Below are 19,361 nucleotides of genomic sequence, written 5' to 3'. Positions count from 1 at the left end.
TATAGTTGGTTCAGGAGTATAGGGTACTGGTCTGGACCCCCTGATATAGACTGTTCAGTCCCCGTACGGCAAATGCCAGTTTGGTCCACATTTCTGTTAGCAACTCAGATTTGTTTCCGGTGAGGGTCGGACTTCGCACCAAGGCTGCCCTTTGTGAATGAAAATGAGAAGCTTGGTCATCCAGGTGGTGGTGGAGAAGAGCCAAATGAGGTGGCCCGGACATTTGGTTAGGATGACTCCTGGATAAGCGGTAAAAAATTGATAGATGGATGTTTTCAAATTTCCTCTTTTGACCACCAGCAGTAGTTAAATTTATGCTAATTAATATTTCCTCCAAGACACATGGCACTCAGCAGTAACCTGGTGGAAGGAAACATTATTCAGGGAGACAATTATGGGATGGAACATCTTGAATCTACAGTACAGACCGAGACATCTGACATGACAGAATGAAGGCAGAGCTGCAGCAATACAGTAGGCCTAAACTACTTCCATCTGCCGCTATTGGGTGAGTCATATACACACACACACACACACACACACACACACACACACACACACACACACACACACACACACACACACACACACACACACACACACACACACACACACACACACACACGATTTCCTATAGCTCACAGTGTAATGAAGACAAAGGCGCACTATCTCTTTAAAATGTGGTTCCATGACTGCTCAATTAGTTTTGGAAAAGACTAAAGTGAGCCCATATGTCGACTGATCTCTTTCCTACACTTTCTCTCCATTTCTGGAAGCATGATAGCGATTATAATGAAAAGCCAATGGCGTAAAAAACTAAACCGAGATAACATTTTGAAAGAAGAAAGAAAAATAGAGTGTCATCCACTACCAAGTTATTAATATATAAGGAATACTAGAGGTCCCAGAATAGAACCATGTGGGAGTCCACATGTTAGGGTGGCACTGTCGAGACAGTCCTCCAATAATTATGGCCACATAGGTCATTTTGAAAAGGTGCCAAATTACGACCAAGTGTTACATATTTTAATTTAGCGACCTCTATCGGCCATGTTAAATAGCGCAAAAATGCAAAAGTGAGAGTCGAAACCGGTCCGTCTGGTCAGAAGACAAGTGTTTATCTGACTGTGCTATTTGGCCAGTGATTATTTTAGCGTTGACTATATGTTTATTTTTAGTGTTGACTACATGTTTTCTAATGGTCTACAAGATCACTGTGCCTTTTCCTAATCTCAACCATTAGTGTCCCTTGTAAAGACATAACGTGTAACCTCGCTGAAAGCCTAATGCTAACCCCATTAGACGGCGAATTGACATACAAGTCAGCACTAAAATAGGACACTAAGACCATTACCGTCCTGTTCGCAGAGTAAGATAAACATTTGTCTTCTGACCAGACGACCCGGGTTTGATGTAACCTCGCCAGCCTGAATGATAATTGTTATTCACTCAAGGGAGTTCTTCACATTATCAATCCGGTACTTCACTAGGCAGACCCGTTCGGGAAAGGCGGGACTTGCTTCGAGCTGATTGGACGATGCGCATCTCTGCACATTTGTTTTGACCAATCAAGGCAACGGTTGAAAATCCCGTCTTCCGTCTCGTCTTATCTCTACCATATAAAAATTCACAAAACGCCTCTTGATGTTTAAATTAAACAAGGAAACGTGAGTAATCCTGCGAGAATTGCAACACCCATTCGTCTGTTTGTTTCGATTGGTTTCGTCCTGCCCAAACAACGCCTGATTGGTCCGACCTAAAAAAGGTCGGCTGCAATTACCTCCTTGCATATTTTTGGCGTTATTAGATGCAAGATATTTGCGAGCATTAAGAGCAGCTCATTCAACGGAGGTTCCACAACGATGTTTCTAATTTTGGAACACCCTTGTCGATTGCTTGCAGCAACTCTAAGGAGCTGTTACACTCCGCTGCCCCGCCCCACAACATAATGACAGCAGCGTGGCTAAACAGAATGTGGAGAATTATGAATGAATTTAGCTACTTTTACTACTACTAGTACTAATACTAACGGACAATATTACAGATTGTTTTTTCTACATGGGAAATGGAGGAAATATTTGGTAAAAAACAAACAAACCCTGCTACATGTGTACAAAGCCTGTGGCCGTCGCGGCCGAGAGTTACAAAACTGAAATTACTTTGCGGCCCACTAGATGGCGCTCGCGCAATGGTTAAGAGTCACTGCTTTAGATACATTTAAAAAAATAAAACTCAGAGAGCAAATTCATGTGGTGTTTAATGCAGTATGAACTTAGTCAACAAAATTGCAGTATATCTATTTCAGCCAAGTATTTTCCCCCCCAAACTCATACTGATTGTCAAACAGTAGGCCCTATATTATGTTCCTGCAAGTGCACCATCATTCTATTCAAAACCAGTGTCTCCAAAAATCTTTAAGAAGTATGTCTTTGACAAATGACTTTGGACGAGATGTCCTGGACTGGTCGCCAGCTAATCGCAGGGCTTATACAGTATAGAAAAACAACCATTCATACTCACACCTCAAACTGTAAATCAGACATCCAGTCCAGCGCGTTGCCCTGTAAACATCCCGAATGCCTGCTCTAATTCTCAATGTGCACCCAAAATACTGTAGTATATTTGATGTCAAAGTATTCATTTTACTTTGAGCTAAACAATCTTTTCACATTGAAACAAGCCAGTGCTTTGCTTTTGAACAAATTCCTCAAAACTGGATGGCCTCAAAATGACACAAGCACAAGCACACAGTGTAGAGTGAGAGCCAGAAATTCTTTTGTCAGAGCTCCGATATGACCAAATCCTGGGAGGCCTTCCTCTGTTTCTCAACTCCTTCTTTCTGGCTGACTGCTGACTCATGCTTTTTATGCCTCTATCTCTCTCTCCCCCGCTCTCCATACGGTCATGGCTCTCTTTCAAAACCCAATCATCTCTCTCCTAAACACCCCTTCCTTCATGCATTTCGCAGGATTCGAGATTATTCAGTGACATTTTTATCATGTGACCTCTGCGTGGGCTGCGTGCAAGCATTTGCATAAGCAATATTGTTGTAACTGTTGGTTAAGTTCATTAGATGTGTGTGGGTATGTTGCAATGTGTTGGTAACCAGGGTTCATCTCTGCTGCCTGTGTAGTGAGTTGAGTGTTTAAAGAAACACAATAATTGCCATATACTGCATGCTGGGCTCAAACTAGTGTTCTTGCATTTTTTGTCCTGTCTCTTTTTTTTTTGCTGGCTTTTTCTAGCCCCAGACCAGGAACATATGACGCTCTTGCTGGCTGTATTTTTTTCGTCATAGTAGTACTATTTCTTGGTAGGCCCTCAAGACAAATTTACCAGAAGGCTCAAGACAAGAAACAGATGCAGAGATGACTCGTGAAAATATTTGGCAGACAGACCCCTTTCAAAAAAGTGTGTTATCTTAACTCAAGAGGTGGGCGGTGAGGAAACAAAACATACCTAACCAAACTGCAGTGACAATAATAGTTGAGAAAATATAATAAGACCACACTGCTTTCTAGAAGGAAATATCTTAATCTCATATAATTGGTCCGTGGCACTGTTTTAGAAGTTTGGTATGTTATTCCACCTGTTTTGCTCTTTGTATGAAAGTAGACTAAAGCACTATAGGGAAAAAAGAACACATTACCATTACCTTTACTTCCTAACTAGTCATGTAATTGTTGATGGATAATCCTTGCGGTGTTACACCATATCATATCACTATACTGTATAGGCTGCAGGCTTCACTTTAGCTTTGAGAAACTTATGAGAATTGATGGGTCATTCTTTCTACCTTGTACTTTAAAACTTGTGCTACGGAACGATTTGACATTCACATTAAGTTTGGAATTTTTTCATAGTATTTGTTATTTGATTGGTAAGCAAGGCTTGAAATAAACAGTTTTGCAAGGCAAAAATTTGCACCTCATCTAAGCATGATTGATTAGCAAAACTGTTTTTTTTTTTTAATACTGCTCATTATGCCGCACCAGGTAGTTGGCAACAAACTTCGGCTGGCTACTGCTGCGACAAAACACGTTGCGCCAGTGTTACTCCTAGTATGTGTTGTAAGCCGACTACTCTTGCGCTATTTGACCCTGCGGAGTATGACATTAACGGAATGTAGCAAATCAAAGACGCGCTCTGTCTTACAAGATATTGTCATATTTTGTGACTTTTCTGACCATTCTGGCAACTATTAAAAAAGAAAAAATAACACCAAAGCCAACTGTGGTCCTCAAGTCAGGAACAACCTTATTTTTTGAGCGGTGGAGGGAGATTTGGGAGTGCTTAGAATGGTCAAACACTTATGGGACCGCATTATCAGCTAGCTGATTTAGCACAGTTTTCTTGACCAGCGGTCTGCCACCCAATCTTTTTTGCATCATGGGCCGTTTTTACATAAAGTCATATTTGACAGACCATCAAAGGTGCAGCGCAGCCAGACCGAGATGACTATCTGGTTGGAGGCCTTCTTGTCACCTGCGAGTGTAGCCGCTATTAGCTATTTGCGGGCTAGCCGCTATTAGCTATTTGCGGGCTAGGCAGCCAAGTCAATCAGGCCGCCACAGGTTGTTCATAGGTTACTATGCAATGCACGACTTCAAGCTAAAAGTCCAACATGTTATACTGACATGAACATCAAGGCCTTATTAGGCTTTTATTTTGAAATTGGCATTTGCTGTGGTAGCTAACTTGACTTCATGCTGACGAAACTGCTATATGCTTAGGACGCAAATTAATGCACACTAATGCTGTATCCCACTTGGAGTCTCCCAGTTCCGACCTCAAAGCATTCCAGACAAATGTAAACAACAAAGATGGCTGAATGCGATAAATTATTTGTTGTTCTGGTTAATGATGTAATTCCAAATCATGTGTTTACGTGAATCTATTTCAAATGACTAATTTAAGAAAACTACATACCGTATTTTCACCACTATAAGGGGCACTTTGAAAGTCTTAAATTTTCTAAAAAAAACATCGGTGCGCCTGATAGTGAGGCGCCTTGTGTGTGGACCAAGATCCAAAATCTGACTGACTGTTAGAGAGAACTTCCCGCACACATTGCTTATATACAAGAAAGGCGACCTGACTGAGGACGCTTAACGAGCCACTTACAAGTTAATTGTTTGATTGACAGCTCCCTCCAAAACAGAGTGGTCTGCTGTGCAGGGAGTGAGGGAGATGGAACATACCAAATGTAAAGGAGTGTCCGGGCTAAAGTACTACATACAGTAGTGTATTGTTTCCTTTTTCATTTCTTTTTTAAATGCTTTATTAAACAACGTGCACTTACATCAACAGACATCGCAAAAGTCACTTTGAAGTAGTGCAAGTCTACACGGTGTCGCTAAACAGATCACACCACATACTAAAGACATCAGATTGCCTTTTTAAAAACATGCGCTAGCATATGTTTTAGCATAATAGCATGCTACCATATGTTTTGAGCTGCGCCCAATAGTGCGGTGCGCCTTATGTGTGTGTTAAACACAGAAATAGCACCAGTAACTGTGACCGCGCCTTATAATACGGTGCGCCTTATGGTCGGGAAAATACAGTTAATATAAATAAATATCTGTTTAAAATCTTTGAAATAATGTTTTGCTGTTCATGGTCTGTGTCTCCATGGGGCTCGCCATTGTCGAGTGACGTCAGATTAAAACCAGTGAAGTCGGGGACCTTTTTTTTCTTGACTTTGCAACACAGATGTTCGAGTTCAAAGGGGCATTCCCATGCTCACTTCCTGGTATGAAGTCGGAAAAGTCCTACTTCCCACTTTCCTCGAATGCAGCATAACGCAACTGAATCTTGTGCACACATGAATATTTTCAGCACACTGCTTATGTTTGCACCCCTGATTATAGTTATATTAATATATATAAAATTGTGAAATGACAGCTTCAATTGTCTTTGAAAGTTTACATCCCCTTGGACTATATAAACCTATGAGCATGACTGCAAATTAAAAAAAAGCTAAACGCTACTTACTGGCACAAAAATGCTATGAATCATCACCAAAATTCACATGCAAATCTCTACTCATGTCAACTTCAATCTCTGAAAACATCAGAACAGTTGCCACAATATTTTGGATTTTATGGGCATTAAACCTTTTCCTCATCATAATCACAAGCACAACTGTATGTGCTGTGAGCAAAAAGGAAAATAGCTTAGCTTAGTTTAGTTTTTAGTATGCTAAAGAGAAAGGGCCATTTATGGCCCGTGGGTCGAACTTTGGACACCTTTGATGGTTACTGCAGATAAATAGCTAGATAGTATAAGACTCAATTTGTCAATACCAGCAGCAAACATAGAGCATTGTACATGTTATTGTTTTCATCTTAAATTAGCATCACACAGCCTCTCCACAGCCAGACTCACTCCTCCACAGTCAGCACGTGACTGGGAGGGATGCAGCGAGGGAGAGGGAGGCAGGGCGGGCAAGCGAGAGTGACAGCGAGCGTGGCTGAAAACGAGTGCGTCTGTGTATGTCTGCACATGTGAGTAATGTCTCTGTGAGTTGGGGTTCATGCGCAGAGCGTTTGCGCAGACCTGCTTACACCCCCAACGCTCATCTAAGGCTATTAGTGTCGATCAATACCCCAGCCGCCTCCCCACCCCTCCCACATGACAATCACATCTTTCCAAGCCCTCACTCTTGAGCGGACACGTCAGGGTGCTCCTATAAAAAAAAAAAAAGCGTAACTCAGGTGCCAAATTATGGGTGAGGGCAGCTAGAGTGATTTGTGTGCAGGGCAGGTGGACAGCGTGAAATCGTTGTCAAGCAACGGACTAAAGTGAAGCGTGAGTTCCATATTGTGGTGGCGACCGTGGGAATTGCGCGGTTATGTAATGGCCCGGCACGCTCAGCATATGCATCGAGTCATACAGCCATGGGCAGTTTGTTTGGACTCCTCGCCGTCCTAACAACATTTCTTAAGTGCTTGTGTTGCTTGCACAACCGCATCCTCGGTTCTGAGAACCAAGAGGAAACATGTGACCACAGAGAGGGTTCCTTCCCACTGAGGGGAGGGGGAGGGTATTTCTTGTCATCCCCTCATTTTTCCCTCTATATTTTTCATCTCAGCAACAAAGGGAGTTTTTCCTCCAATTATTAAGTTGACGTGCACAAGGACGGCAGCGCCACTGAGGATTGTGGCTGACAAAAATAAAAAGGAAAGACTAAATCTGGTAGCAGCCTGTTAATGATTGCATATAAATGGCACCCTAAGGGAGGACCAGAGGGAAAAAACAACATCTGGGCAGGTTCTTGGTAAGGCGCTTCATACCTACCAACAATCATATAGCATATGTGCTACATACTGTAGCATAAGGAACAACCTGCACAAACAGTCACATGCTCAAGCACGCTCACACTTGCATGCTTGAGGTGATGCACGAGCTCAGCGCACGTCGTTGCGAAACCAAACGCTCTCTTCAAAGCCAAAAGAAGGAGCACAGATTGCACGAGCGCGTTCCCACATTTCACCTGCTGTTTCCTGAACTCAATCTGTCAGCGTGGTCACACTTAGGTTGTCGCCATGTTCTCATTTTTTTTTTAAATTCAGGCTTGAGACGGAGTGGGGATGTTCGATCCCACTTCTTTTTCAGACCGAACGCAGTACGAGTACTCAACTCTTGACTAGTCATCAATACCGATATCAAGCACTGATACCCTAGTAGGCTTTTGATACAGAAAATTTCCTCCCGAAAAACAATGACAGAAAGACCTATACCCTAATTTCTGGACTAGAACGTGCACCCGATTAAAGGGGAAGTCAACCCCTCCAAAATTTCTTGACGATAATATGTTCTATGCAGCCCCTCTATGCAGTGTAAATATGGTATTTTGGTTAATAATGCGTTACTGGAATTTGAGTTAAGCAGCAAAATAGAGCAGTTTTTATTAATATCAGCCAAAGCCAGACGAAACGACCACTATACCACTGAGCCACGCCACCTTGCTGAGTTGTAATTGGTCATTGCCTGGAGCCCAAGCAACTATGATGTAATCTTCAGTCGACAGCAAGTGGCAAAATGGCCGCCACCTGAGATGCATTAAAACTCATATTCCATAAATGTCATATTAATCAGATGTTGTGTTTAAACCAGTGAGGCCACCTATAACATATTATTGTCAAGAAATGTTACCCCTGCATGAGCTATTAAGATCAGAAAAAGATTGTGCCTTTCTAAAATAATTTTGCACACTTTTATTGACACTGTCAGAGAGAGGTATTGTGTAATGTTTTTGTATCATTATTTCAAAATTTTAGTTGCCTTGTTTTGATACATGACAGGGATAAAATATTAGAAACACGGATGGTTGATACCACTTTTTTTTTTTGGACTGATACCATTACGAGTAATCAACTCTTTAGTAGTACCGATATCACTAGTACTTTTCATATGTAAAATTTCTATTGAACCAATGACAGATAATTTTAAAGAAATACTTATACATCTCCAATATAATATTTTTCCTTCATGGTATAATACTATTGTGTTTTTGTCCATTTGTTTAGAAAATCCATTTTTTATAGAACAACCAATAAAATAAAATAAAATGAAACAAATAACCCAGTAGCCAGACAAAGGCCCAATCGAAACATGTGGTTTTCCAACTTCCTTCAACTGATACTGGTATCGGCCGCCATCCTGAGTACCCGATACCTTGAAATAAGGTCAGTATCGGCTCGATACCGATACTACTCAACCATCCCTAATTAGAAACAATGCTTAGTACGATGCAGGGCAAGTCTAGCCACTGTAAGTATTAAACACAGTGAATTAGCATCAATGTTAGTCATCCTTGAAGATCATTACTGTTGCAAAGGCAGATCAGATGCTTTTCATACATCTCTATATGCATACCTCATATTAAAGCTTCTTGTTGCACTCCTCAGGGAGTCAACTCATTTCTGGGTAGAAAACAGCCCAAATGAGTGTGCAAACGCCCTGACAAGCCCATATTAAGGGCTGCTTGCATGAATATTGTTCAAGCGTCACATGAGCCAGCAAGAGGCTGCACGTGCAGGGCGCACGGCATCTCCAGCGTGAGAGGAGGCGCCGGCTAGTGCGCATGTTTGAGAGCCACGAGATAGAAAGAGAGAGAGAGAGCAAACCACCGTCCACATACTTTTCCTCCGGTCTTTCTCGCAGTTAGTCCACCATTGGGGAAAACAATGATTGGAGGCGGCTCATGCCAGATGGGATCCGTTTTGAGCTTTCAGCACTGGACAGCTCTCCACTTGAGCGCTTTGCGCGGCAATCAGTCTCAGCTGATGGGACGCTCAAACATGTAGGACTCTATGCTGGCAAAGTGGAGCCTGGAATGATGAGCATCCCCGAGTTCCTCCTGGAAGTGTCCATCGTGGTGATGGCCGTCGTCTCCTTGGTGACCAACATGTCAGTGCTGCTGTGTTTCACCCACAGCTCAGAGTTGAGGTCCCACGTGCCGGGAGTTTTTGTCCTCAACTTGTCTTTCTCCAACATCCTCCTCGCTTTCATCAACATGCCTGCCACCTTTTTCGGGGTGGTCAAAAGCGAGGACCCCTTCGGGAACTCCTTCTTCTGCCAACTGGTGAGCTTTGCAGAGACTTTCCTCACCACCAACAGCATGCTGAGCATGGCGGCCCTCAGCCTGGACAGGTGGATCGCCGTGATGTTCCCTCTCAGTTACTCCAGCAAGATGCGTTACCGGGATGCCATCCTGATGGTGGTCTACTCCTGGCTGCAGTCCCTCGCCTTCTCTCTGACTCAGCTGCTGATGGACTGGGGAGGCTACAGCCACACGTACGCCTCATGCACCGTTCACCTGGCCGCAGAGGGACGGACGCAGCTGGCCGCTTACGCCACTTTCACCGTGCTGCTCCATTGCAGCAGCTTCACCTGCAGCCTGGCCGTGCTGTGCTTCTCCTACCTCAAAGTTTTGAGAGTGGCCAAGTCCCACTGCAAGAGGATTGATGTCATCACAGTGCAGACGCTGCTTCTGTTGGTTGACATTCATCCCAGGTACGGCACAAGTGTAACATTTGGTTGCATGTTGGAGTCTAATTGCTTGTCATTCAGACTAAATGAGCATGTGAATATTTAATATATGTGTATTAATTTTTTTTCTTTGTGTTGCCAGTGTGAAAGAAAGATGTTTGGCAGAACAGAAGAAGAGGAGACGGAGGGCTACCAAGAAAATTTGCATCTTCATAGGTTCCTTCATCTTCTGCTATTCGCCATATGTTATAACAAGGTAATTACCAGCTTTGTATTAATTAGTTTATCCAAACTTTACCCTTAACTCTGAGGAAAAGTTGAATAGTGGATGGATGATATACAATACTTTGCAAAAGTCGTATGACACCACTATTTTTCATCTTTGATTATTTTATTTTATTATTTTATTTTTTTCTGGAGAGCTCAGTATTGTTCATTCGGTAATTTTACCGATTTGACATGTCATCATCATTGCTCTCCCTATTTTTCATCTTTGATTGACGCAACAGTCATTTAGACATATTTAAGGTGACATATTTTAAGTCAACTCCCCAAAAATATTGACAATAATATGTTCTATGCAGCCCCACTACTGTACTCTAAATACAGTATTCTGGTTAAAATTGTGTTGGTGGAATATGTGTCAAGCAGCAAAATCCAGCAGTTTTATCAATATCAGAAGGCAGCCATTTTGCCACTTGCTGTCGACTGAAGATGACATCAAAGTTGCTGAGGTCTCAGGTAACAACCAATCACAGCTCAGCTTCAGAAAAAAACAGGTGAGCTGTGATTGGTCATGTCATCTTCAGTCGACAGCAAGTGGCAAAATGGCCGCCCGCTGAGATAGATCAAAACGGCAGAATTTTGCTGCATAACACATATTCCACCAATTTAATATTAACCAGAATGCCATATTTAGACTAGTGAGGTCACATATAACATATAATTGTCAAGAAATGTTTAAGGTTCACTTCCCCTTTAAAACAGTAAACCTGCAACGATTCTAAGGTGCATTTCACTCCATGCAACACACGTATCTATAAAAAGCCTCAAAATAACATATAGTATAGTACATAGAAAATTCAGGTGCACGCCTCCTTACTCACACACGCACATATGACCATATTACTTGTGCACTTCAACACCTCCCACCGACTCCTTGTCCCACGCCCTCCACAACCTCGCACCCTCCTACCTCACAACCTGCTCCTCTACGACTCTCCTTCCCGCCCCCACCATTCTGCTGATGCAAATCTCCTTTCCACATCACTCAGGACTATAAGTACCGAACCTGGGGTGACGGAGTGACAAAAGGTTCCATATGTCCACAGTTATTCATACTTTTTCTCAATATAGTCACACCCAATGGACAGTTAATTAAAATGGAAGTTGTACCAGAATACTTTATTGTGCAAAAGGATGTTTTCTTAAAATAGTAAATGACCAACAACAACAAACATTTAATTATATATAGTTTTTAGTAGGCAACCTTCTCCATGTCTGTTTTGTATCCCTTTCCAGCCTAAAGGTTCACCAAATGCAAATTCACGTTCACTTAAAGTTCGGCCAGGCTATAAAGCAGGGGTGTTCAAACTTTTTCCTCTGAGGGCCATATACAAAAAAAATTAAAGGATGCAAGGACTACTTTGATTCACCAAAATCAGCTACAGTATATATTAGTTTTTTTGTTTTTTGTTGCAAAACTGCTACCTGAACAGCTTTCTACAAAATTTTGGAAATTAACTCTTTGACTGCCAGACGTTTTCAGAAACGGGTTGTCCCCAGTGCCAGCCGATTATAAGCATTTTGACTGATCTTTCAAGGTCCACAGAAAATGTTGTGTTTGGACTATGGAAACACACATACTACCAAATGAAAGATTGGACTCTCATCTTTCATCAGAAGAAAAAAAGTTTGTTTCTACCTTATTCCGTTCTTCAGTAATCAACAACAGAAAATGGTTAGTTTCACCTCTGTTTTGAAACAAACGTCTTTTAACGTCTTTGGCACTCCTCCATAGGATTTTACTAAACGTTATTTAACGTTTTTGGCAGTCAAAGAGTTAAATATCAGCCCCTGCACTGAACAGCATCCCAATCCTATCTGTACATTCAGAACCTATACAGCAACGATCTGTCATAAACTGGCTATTTCGGAAGAAGTTACTTGGGAATCGGTCATGTGAAACTTTCACAATTCGGACCTTGACACAGAGCAGATGTGGAATAAACCATTTGTGCCTGTAAAAATGATCTTTATTCGCCGCAGTGCTATCAAGAGAAACGTTGTCACTTGTTTAATTTAGGGTTGCCAAAATTAAAGTGTTAACTCTGGAGATGAATTTAAATTCTTTAAAGCGCTAACAAAATGAACTCAGTTAACTCAGTTTTATTTACTCCTCACTCCTATTTACTTATGGCCTATAACCTGCAGCCAAACTTAGCCGCTTGCGTGAAGATGGACAAACACTGACTAGAGGTAGTTTTACTTTCAGTTTTGCTGGTTAACGCTTGTTGGAGAAATCTCGAGAAATTTGCGAATTCACCGCCAAATTCAAATAGCATTTTATTTGTATGCCTTTGGTGTTTCATCTCAGAGTAAATACCCTGCTCAAGTTCCCTCCACAGAGCCTCGTAAATCAACCTTTCTGAAGTGTGTGAGCATAACTAAACCTGGAAGCAATACATTTTGAGAATTGTTTCTGTGAGAAAAAAAGTTAGAAGTAAAGCGGAGTCCATTTGGATCGATTTGTTCAATGGTTGTTTTTTTCTTACAGGAGTAATTCTATTGCAGGATCAAAGAAAGCTATTAGAACAGTATTTGATTCTAAATATACTTTCTAATTGATGGTTTTACATTAAATCCAATAATTTACGCAATAAATATAGTTAGAAGCTTTGTAGAAAAATGCGATTAATCACAATTAATTATGGAACATTTTGCGATTAATTAGCTTTAAAAAATGAATTGCTTAACATCACTAGTTTAATTGTAAATAGTTGAATTGCATATTTAGAAAAGCTCAACAGCAAAGGTGCCCAAGTCCGGTCCTCAAGAGTCTGTTTTCCATGTCTCCCTCCTACAGCGCAGCTGAATCTGATGATCAGCTCATTTGCAGAAGCCTGATAATGATTCTGATCATGAATCAGGTGTGTTGGTGGAGAGAAACATGAAAAACAGGCTGGATAGGAGCTCTTGAGGACCTGACTTGAGCACCCCTGCTCTACAGTATATAAAACAAATGTATTAGTAGCAGATGACATGGCGCGGGCCGCTTAAAAATGGGTGGCAGGCCACAAATGGCCCCCCAGACCATATGTTGGACACCACTGCAAAGGATATGGGGATGAAAATAAACATACCATAGCTTTGCAGTTCTATATAATATAATAAAGAAAGACCATGAAATAATATTTGACCAAAAAATAATTAATAAAGTTATTCTTTGTTCTAAGTTTATCTATATTTAATTTTTTTTTTTTAAATGTTTTTCTTTAAAGTTAGAAAGGCTACAATGTTATGCAGAAGTGTACTAACTCATTCACTCGCAGCCATTTTTACTGAAGCAAAATATTACAAATATATGCTCGACCCGTGCAAATGACAAAACAATACAAGCCCCTTCTTTTCCTCTTGCAGGTTAGTGGAGCTGTTGCCCTCAGTGCACATCCCCCGATACTGGGGCATCGCCACCAAATGTCTGTGCTACGCCAAGGCTTCAAGCGACCCATTTGTCTATTGCCTGCTGCGGCATCAGTACAGAAAGGTCCTGGTCCGTGTCATCGGCCGCTTTTTGAGAAAGGATCATTACTTGCTGTCCGCCAGCAGCTGGAGCAGCACATTTGACACCACGGAAGACAACTGCGCTAGAGCAACATGAATTGTGTGTGCAGCTGTTTCTAACGAGGTGGCAAGCGCACCCCTTCTGCTCAATGTTGAAATGGAAGTCGACGCAGAGCAGATGGATGGGGAACCTTGCGCAAGGACACTTTCACCGAGGGCTCGGTCACGTGCTTCGTGGCCATTTATTTATTTATTTTTTGGTCAAGGACATTGAACAATGTATGCTTGAATGCAGGCACGCGTTGTTGTGATGTGTGCCAAAGATCCTTTGAAACGCGAGACTGTTGATTTCCACAGGGCTGATCAGTTTGCCTGCAGAGGCACTGCCAAGGATTCCTTCACACAAACAAAAGTACACCACATTATATACAGTGTGCATTTACATCATAAATGTTATTGTACTGTACACTTCCACTCACGTTGAATTTGTCAAATCAGATTACATGGACTCAGACAACAAGTTGAATTGACATGAAATATTGTATTCAGTGCCATGCGTCTGAAATGGTTTGATTGTACTTCATGACAACACAAATACATGTTCAAAGAATAAATTGTCACTTTAATGCAGTAAAAACATACCAATCCTGGAATTACTGTGTGTGTGTGTAAATGGGTTGAGAGACGCTCTTGTGCATCAAAAAATAATAATTTTTTGGTAAGTGAATTTATGTGAATTTATTTTGAAATACAGGTCAAAAGAAGGCATGTGCCAAATATGTCAATTATAGGCCCCAACTGCTTTGAGTGTCTGTCCATACGTTTGCCTGTCTCTCCGTGTCTATGTCTGTCAGTCTGGAAAATAGTTGCAGTAGGCTACATGTAAACAAACAAGAAAAAAAAACACTGTGCAAAATGTGCCAAACACTGGACTAAAATGCTTTAGATGTTTGTCTAGATGTGTGCCTGACAAAATCAATGGTGGCCACTCTCCTCTTGCCGAATTGCCAGGATAGAAAGTGCGTTGGGACCAACTTCATTTTCTTAAATGACTGTGACAACTAGAATTTGTTAAATAATATTGAATACTCCCAATATTTGTATTATTATTTAATGATGTAATGCAAAACTCATATTTTTATTACAAGTAAATAGCCAGTGCGTTCAACATAAATAGATTACACAAGAATAACTACATACATTTTCTGGTTTCTTTGAGTATGTGATGCTATTTTTGCATTCATGGCGAGGGTATGGCAAATGGAAACAAACTTCTCAACCTGCATTTTGCATATAAATCAAGGATGGGTCTCTATTTCACCTCTCCATAAAGTTTCATGCATGTAGCTTATGTTTTTTTGTTTTGTTTTTGCTAATCAAGCTAACACATACAAAAGGATTTTTGAAATCATGAAAGATTTTTTTTTTTTTTTAATCTGTGACGGACCACACACATAAAGATAGAAAATCAGACATTTAACAATTTTGGTCATATTGTGAGTGCTGTGCTCTGATAAAGTGTTTTTTAAGTTTTTAACCCTGGAGAACCCAAGAAACCTTTTCTTCTTTGGAAAATTATGAATTATACATTAAATGACTGCTATACGTTCACTGAACACCAAAATATGTTTTTTCAATTTTAACCCTTTTATTTTAACTAGCTCAGAGTTGCTAATTTATCAATATATATATATATATAAAAGATAGTCCTAGGCATTCTGCAACATGATATGAAATAGATTAACAAAAAAAAAACAACACAATTTTACCATCTGATGGTTTGCTGAGAAGATGTTTTTGTTTGGATTGATTTCCAGCTCAACAAAACAGCATATTGCCAGCCATCTTGTCATCACCACTCTGGCTCATGTAAGTGCAATATTCATCCACTAGATGGCCCCATGCAGGGGTCAGAAGTGGCACTCTGGACTTTTGAAGTTAAATTTGTATATATAAAAAAAAAGGTCTTTGTTATTTGAGTAGCAGAATTTACAGGGGCCAAATTTGACCCCTTGGGTTCTCCAGGGTATCAAAATTGAAAATAAAAGTCATGGAAAGCAATGGCAACCAAATATGTAAGTATGCAACTATTAATTAATGAGATATTAAATGAAAATAAATAAGTAGAGTTTAAATTTAGATTTTAGATTTTCTGCCAAAAACAATGACCACAACCATTACCATAATCATTTTAATTTCTTATGTGGGCCAAATGAATGACTAATTTGTCCCCCGGGTCTTGAGTTTGACACCTGTGCAGTATAGAAAGATCTTTGGCCCCCTATGAATCACATGCCATAATAGATCATGTCAGCTTTTGAGACGATGATTAAGACTGTGTTCTTGGATCTAATTAGATACGTGAACCACTCTCTCTCTAGTCCCACCCCCCAGCACACACGCAGAGCGAGCGGTGCAGTGAAATATGATCAGTCAGCAGTAAAGCTACTCTTGGCCAGACTCAGCTCTTCGGGTCAGGGATGCGCTGCACAAACAAAGAAAGGAGGTTTCCGTGCAGCGGGTTGTAATTACCATCCCGCTTTCAAGAAGTTGTGACTCGCCACTCGCAGCTGCCACATCGCACTGTGTTGTCTACTACGCAAAGAAACATGCTTTTGGGACTTTTGGGGCTGTTTCTGGCTTTGACGGAAAGTTGTTGGTGCGCGCCACAGCAGACCTGCCATCCAGGAGACCAACTTTTGGGTGAGTTGAATGTTTTCCCCACATATTTTAGCAACAAAGACCGCATCATTAGAAGATTGTCTATGCATTATGCAGCGTTATTTGTGCTTTAATCCACTATTCTATCGTTTAACAACACTCTACATTACTGTAGATTTAAGAGCCCCCTCCAATTGAATATAATCCAAAACGTTGAAATTGCCACCTAAAAATCTCACTTCAAAACACATCAGTAAGGATTCTCTTTTATTTTTATTTTTTTTTTTAAAATATATATTTTTAAAGACAAATAGCGCCCCCTAGCGTTTATATATATGTTACGTGCCTTCATTTCATCCATCTTCATGTGTGGTATTTTTTGACCTCCCACACACAGGAAGATGCAGTAACAGTGTGACCGAAGCAAAACGTAAGTAAAATAAGTGTACATTTTTATTTATTTGACCATGGATCTTGATAGCCTACTGTTAATTGCAATGTGACCTACATATGCAAAAAAATGTATCGTTTTTTGTAGATGCATGCATGGATGCATGCATGGAACAATATATTATAACCTATGATGAGATTTTCACCTTTTGTGTGATAACATACATTTCTGTTCCCCACAGCGACCTGCACAGAGATGCATCTGAGCTACTGTAATGATGTAGGATACACTAGGTGGGTTCTAGAGGTTGGTATAAATTCAGCAAAGAAATTAGTCTCATTGTCCTCTATACAACATTGACCTTATTTGTTTATACTAAGTGTTTATATAGAAGGCTCCTTAGGCGAAGCCAACCCAAAAATTTTCTTTACAGCCCCACTAGTCCAAACACGGTATTCTGATTAATATTGTGTTTGTGTAATATATGAGTTAAGCCACCCGCTTTTACCCATCTCAGAGGGTGGCCATTTAAAAAAATAAAAATTATTGAAATCAAGACAATCAACATTAAGCAGCACAGTAAATAAAGCCATTATACACAACAATCTCACAATAACATGGGTCTTAAACTAGGGCGGCCATTTTGCCCCTTGCTGTCGACTGAAAGTGTCATCACCGTTGCTCAGGTTATGACCAGTTCACTTGTTTTCTGAAGCTGAGATGTAATTGGTTGTTAACAAACGCAATATTACTCAGGAATGCAGACTAGTGTCCCGTGAACAACCTAGAATTACAACAGAGCAAAAATAAATAAACTCTAAAATCTTATTATAATTCCTAAATGTTATTTAAATGACATTTTATTATTGGCACTATTATTTTTTAAATTTTTTTACAAAAACAAAGTTCATAGGCTGTTTTAACACCTGCGAATTCCCTGAAGACAATTCAAATTATGGATCAGTGTGTGGCCTCCACTTGAACGTATGCACTCCCTACACCTGGGCATGCTGAAGGAAACCAGGGCCCACTGCACCATGCATGGGCCGTTTTCACCCAAATTTGATCTCAAGTGGGCCAGACCAGTATGTCCGTGACCCAATAAGTTATTAAAAACAGGTAAAAAATATTTCCTGTTTTTTGTGTAAATAATCACAAGCACATTCTGAAAACATTTCCGTCTGAAACTTCTGAACAAAAATGAGTACAAAATTTTTGCATCAAATCCTGAGTACTGTAACAGCCAAATTGCAGTCATTTGCGCCCTCCAGTGGACAAAATTAGTAACAACAGTTCATTTTTGTGAAAAACAGCAGTTTGGACTAGGGCTGGGAATCTCACGATTCGATTCAATTCCAATTTTTGGGTCTGCAATTCGATTCAGAATCGAGTATCAATTCAGAAAAAATTTAGATTAAAAAATATTTGATTGACAATGATTTCTGCTTCAATTTATAGATATGCAAATAATTGTCATGATCTACTCCAGTCTGACTTGCTAATGCTAATTAGTGCGCTACTCGTGGCACTTTTATAACTCAAAAGAACGACTATTCATACAAAACGCTTCAGGAATGTATACAGAGAAGCATCTTAGCATCCTACACTGCAAAAAAACTTTTATTGGAATAACTTGATCATGACTTTTTGCTCCTATGTGGCTACAACTTAACAGTGTATCAGAACGAGCAGAACCACACTGCCCCTAAGTGGTCAAATCGTGTAGAACATGAACAGTGCTCCTAATAAAGGCACACACAAACAAGGGCAAGACAGTATAAAATAATTGAAATAAAATCGTTTTTGGGACATTTAAAATTGATTCTGAATCATACTAAATGAGAATCGCGATTCTAATGAAAATCGATTTTTTGGGCACACCCCTAGTTTGAACCCCCTGACGGCCTGATTACGTATTTCGAGCCGCATATTTGATACTCCTATTTGTGATTGACTTGAAGTTACACTTTGTGATAAAGCGTTGCCTACTTTGTTTTTGTTTTAGTGGTATAAATCATTAGATTAGACTTTGTGTAGGCTATAGATTTTGCTTGTGCTAGCTAATTAACAAACTGCAATCAAAACAACTACTACTTCCCCACTTGGTGGAGGTAACAACCTCCAACCTAAAATTTCAATCTTCCATTGCTACCCCAGAACAATATTTCCCAACATCCTCGGCCACCGGACTCGTATGGATGCCGAGTCGGGGGCAGAGTACCTCCTCCTGAGTGTCATCCACGGTCTGCTTAACGGCGAGTGCTCCCCTGACATCCGTCTTGTGGGCTGCTCGGTACTGGCGTCGCCCTGCCGGGATAACAAGATGATCAAGCCCTGTCGCAGCACATGCGAGGCCCTGAGGAAGGACTGCGCCCACACCTTTGAGGCCATACACATGGCCTGGCCATACTTCCTGGACTGTGACCGCTTCTTTGCAAGTGATCGAGAGGGCTGCTTTGACCCATTGGCGGGGCTAAGAGGTAAAAAAAAAGAAAAAAAAGTTTGAGCTCTTGGACAATTCCAACAC

The 19,361-nt window shown here is 40.7% G+C and overlaps 2 protein-coding genes and 1 long non-coding RNA gene across 6 annotated transcripts in view; 2 read left to right on the top strand and 1 right to left on the bottom strand.

The window, feature by feature from the left end:
* The first annotated feature begins 400 nt into the window (after positions 1 to 400).
* On the top strand, positions 401 to 14,435 carry gpr78a (G protein-coupled receptor 78a). 2 transcript variants are annotated; one of them, XM_077571143.1, is made up of 4 exons: positions 401 to 508; positions 9,445 to 10,023; positions 10,142 to 10,255; positions 13,639 to 14,435. In XM_077571143.1, exons 1-4 carry the CDS (start codon positions 450 to 452, stop codon positions 13,877 to 13,879), a joined length of 993 nt encoding a protein of 330 aa, XP_077427269.1. In that variant the 5' UTR covers positions 401 to 449; the 3' UTR covers positions 13,880 to 14,435. The 2 variants fall into 2 exon arrangements, with proteins under 2 accessions (XP_077427269.1, XP_077427268.1); XM_077571142.1 differs by having other exon boundaries at positions 435 to 508; positions 9,172 to 10,023.
* Positions 13,685 to 19,361, bottom strand: part of LOC144055292 (uncharacterized) — a 19,697-nt gene continuing 14,020 nt past the window's right edge. For both annotated transcript variants that reach the window (XR_013294825.1, XR_013294824.1), the window contains exons 3-5: positions 19,214 to 19,307; positions 19,056 to 19,141; positions 13,685 to 14,178 (exon numbers count right to left, since the gene is read on the bottom strand). This is a non-coding gene — a long non-coding RNA (uncharacterized LOC144055292). The remainder of the gene's footprint in view (positions 14,179 to 19,055; positions 19,142 to 19,213; positions 19,308 to 19,361) is intronic.
* The window catches only part of cpz (carboxypeptidase Z), a 10,638-nt gene continuing 7,519 nt past the window's right edge, over positions 16,243 to 19,361 (top strand). For both annotated transcript variants that reach the window (XM_077571141.1, XM_077571140.1), the window contains exons 1-4: positions 16,243 to 16,485; positions 16,841 to 16,873; positions 17,076 to 17,127; positions 18,992 to 19,314. In XM_077571141.1, coding sequence (XP_077427267.1) covers positions 16,392 to 16,485; positions 16,841 to 16,873; positions 17,076 to 17,127; positions 18,992 to 19,314 — 502 coding nt within the window. In that variant the 5' untranslated portion in view covers positions 16,243 to 16,391. The remainder of the gene's footprint in view (positions 16,486 to 16,840; positions 16,874 to 17,075; positions 17,128 to 18,991; positions 19,315 to 19,361) is intronic.

The sequence above is a fragment of the Vanacampus margaritifer genome, chromosome 7 (genome assembly GCF_051991255.1).
Source record: "Vanacampus margaritifer isolate UIUO_Vmar chromosome 7, RoL_Vmar_1.0, whole genome shotgun sequence".
Lineage (NCBI taxonomy): Eukaryota > Metazoa > Chordata > Actinopteri > Syngnathiformes > Syngnathidae > Vanacampus > Vanacampus margaritifer.
This window is presented reverse-complemented; position numbering and strand designations above follow the sequence as displayed.

Bases quoted from the DNA above. Each gene is read 5' to 3' on its own strand.
- gpr78a (XM_077571142.1), top strand. From the start codon at position 9,212: ATGCCAGATGGGATCCGTTTTGAGCTTTCAGCACTGGACAGCTCTCCA. The intron at 10,024-10,141 runs GTACGGCACAAG...TTGTGTTGCCAG, and splicing joins TTGGTTGACATTCATCCCAG to TGTGAAAGAAAGATGTTTGG. The intron at 10,256-13,638 runs GTAATTACCAGC...TTCCTCTTGCAG, and splicing joins TCGCCATATGTTATAACAAG to GTTAGTGGAGCTGTTGCCCT.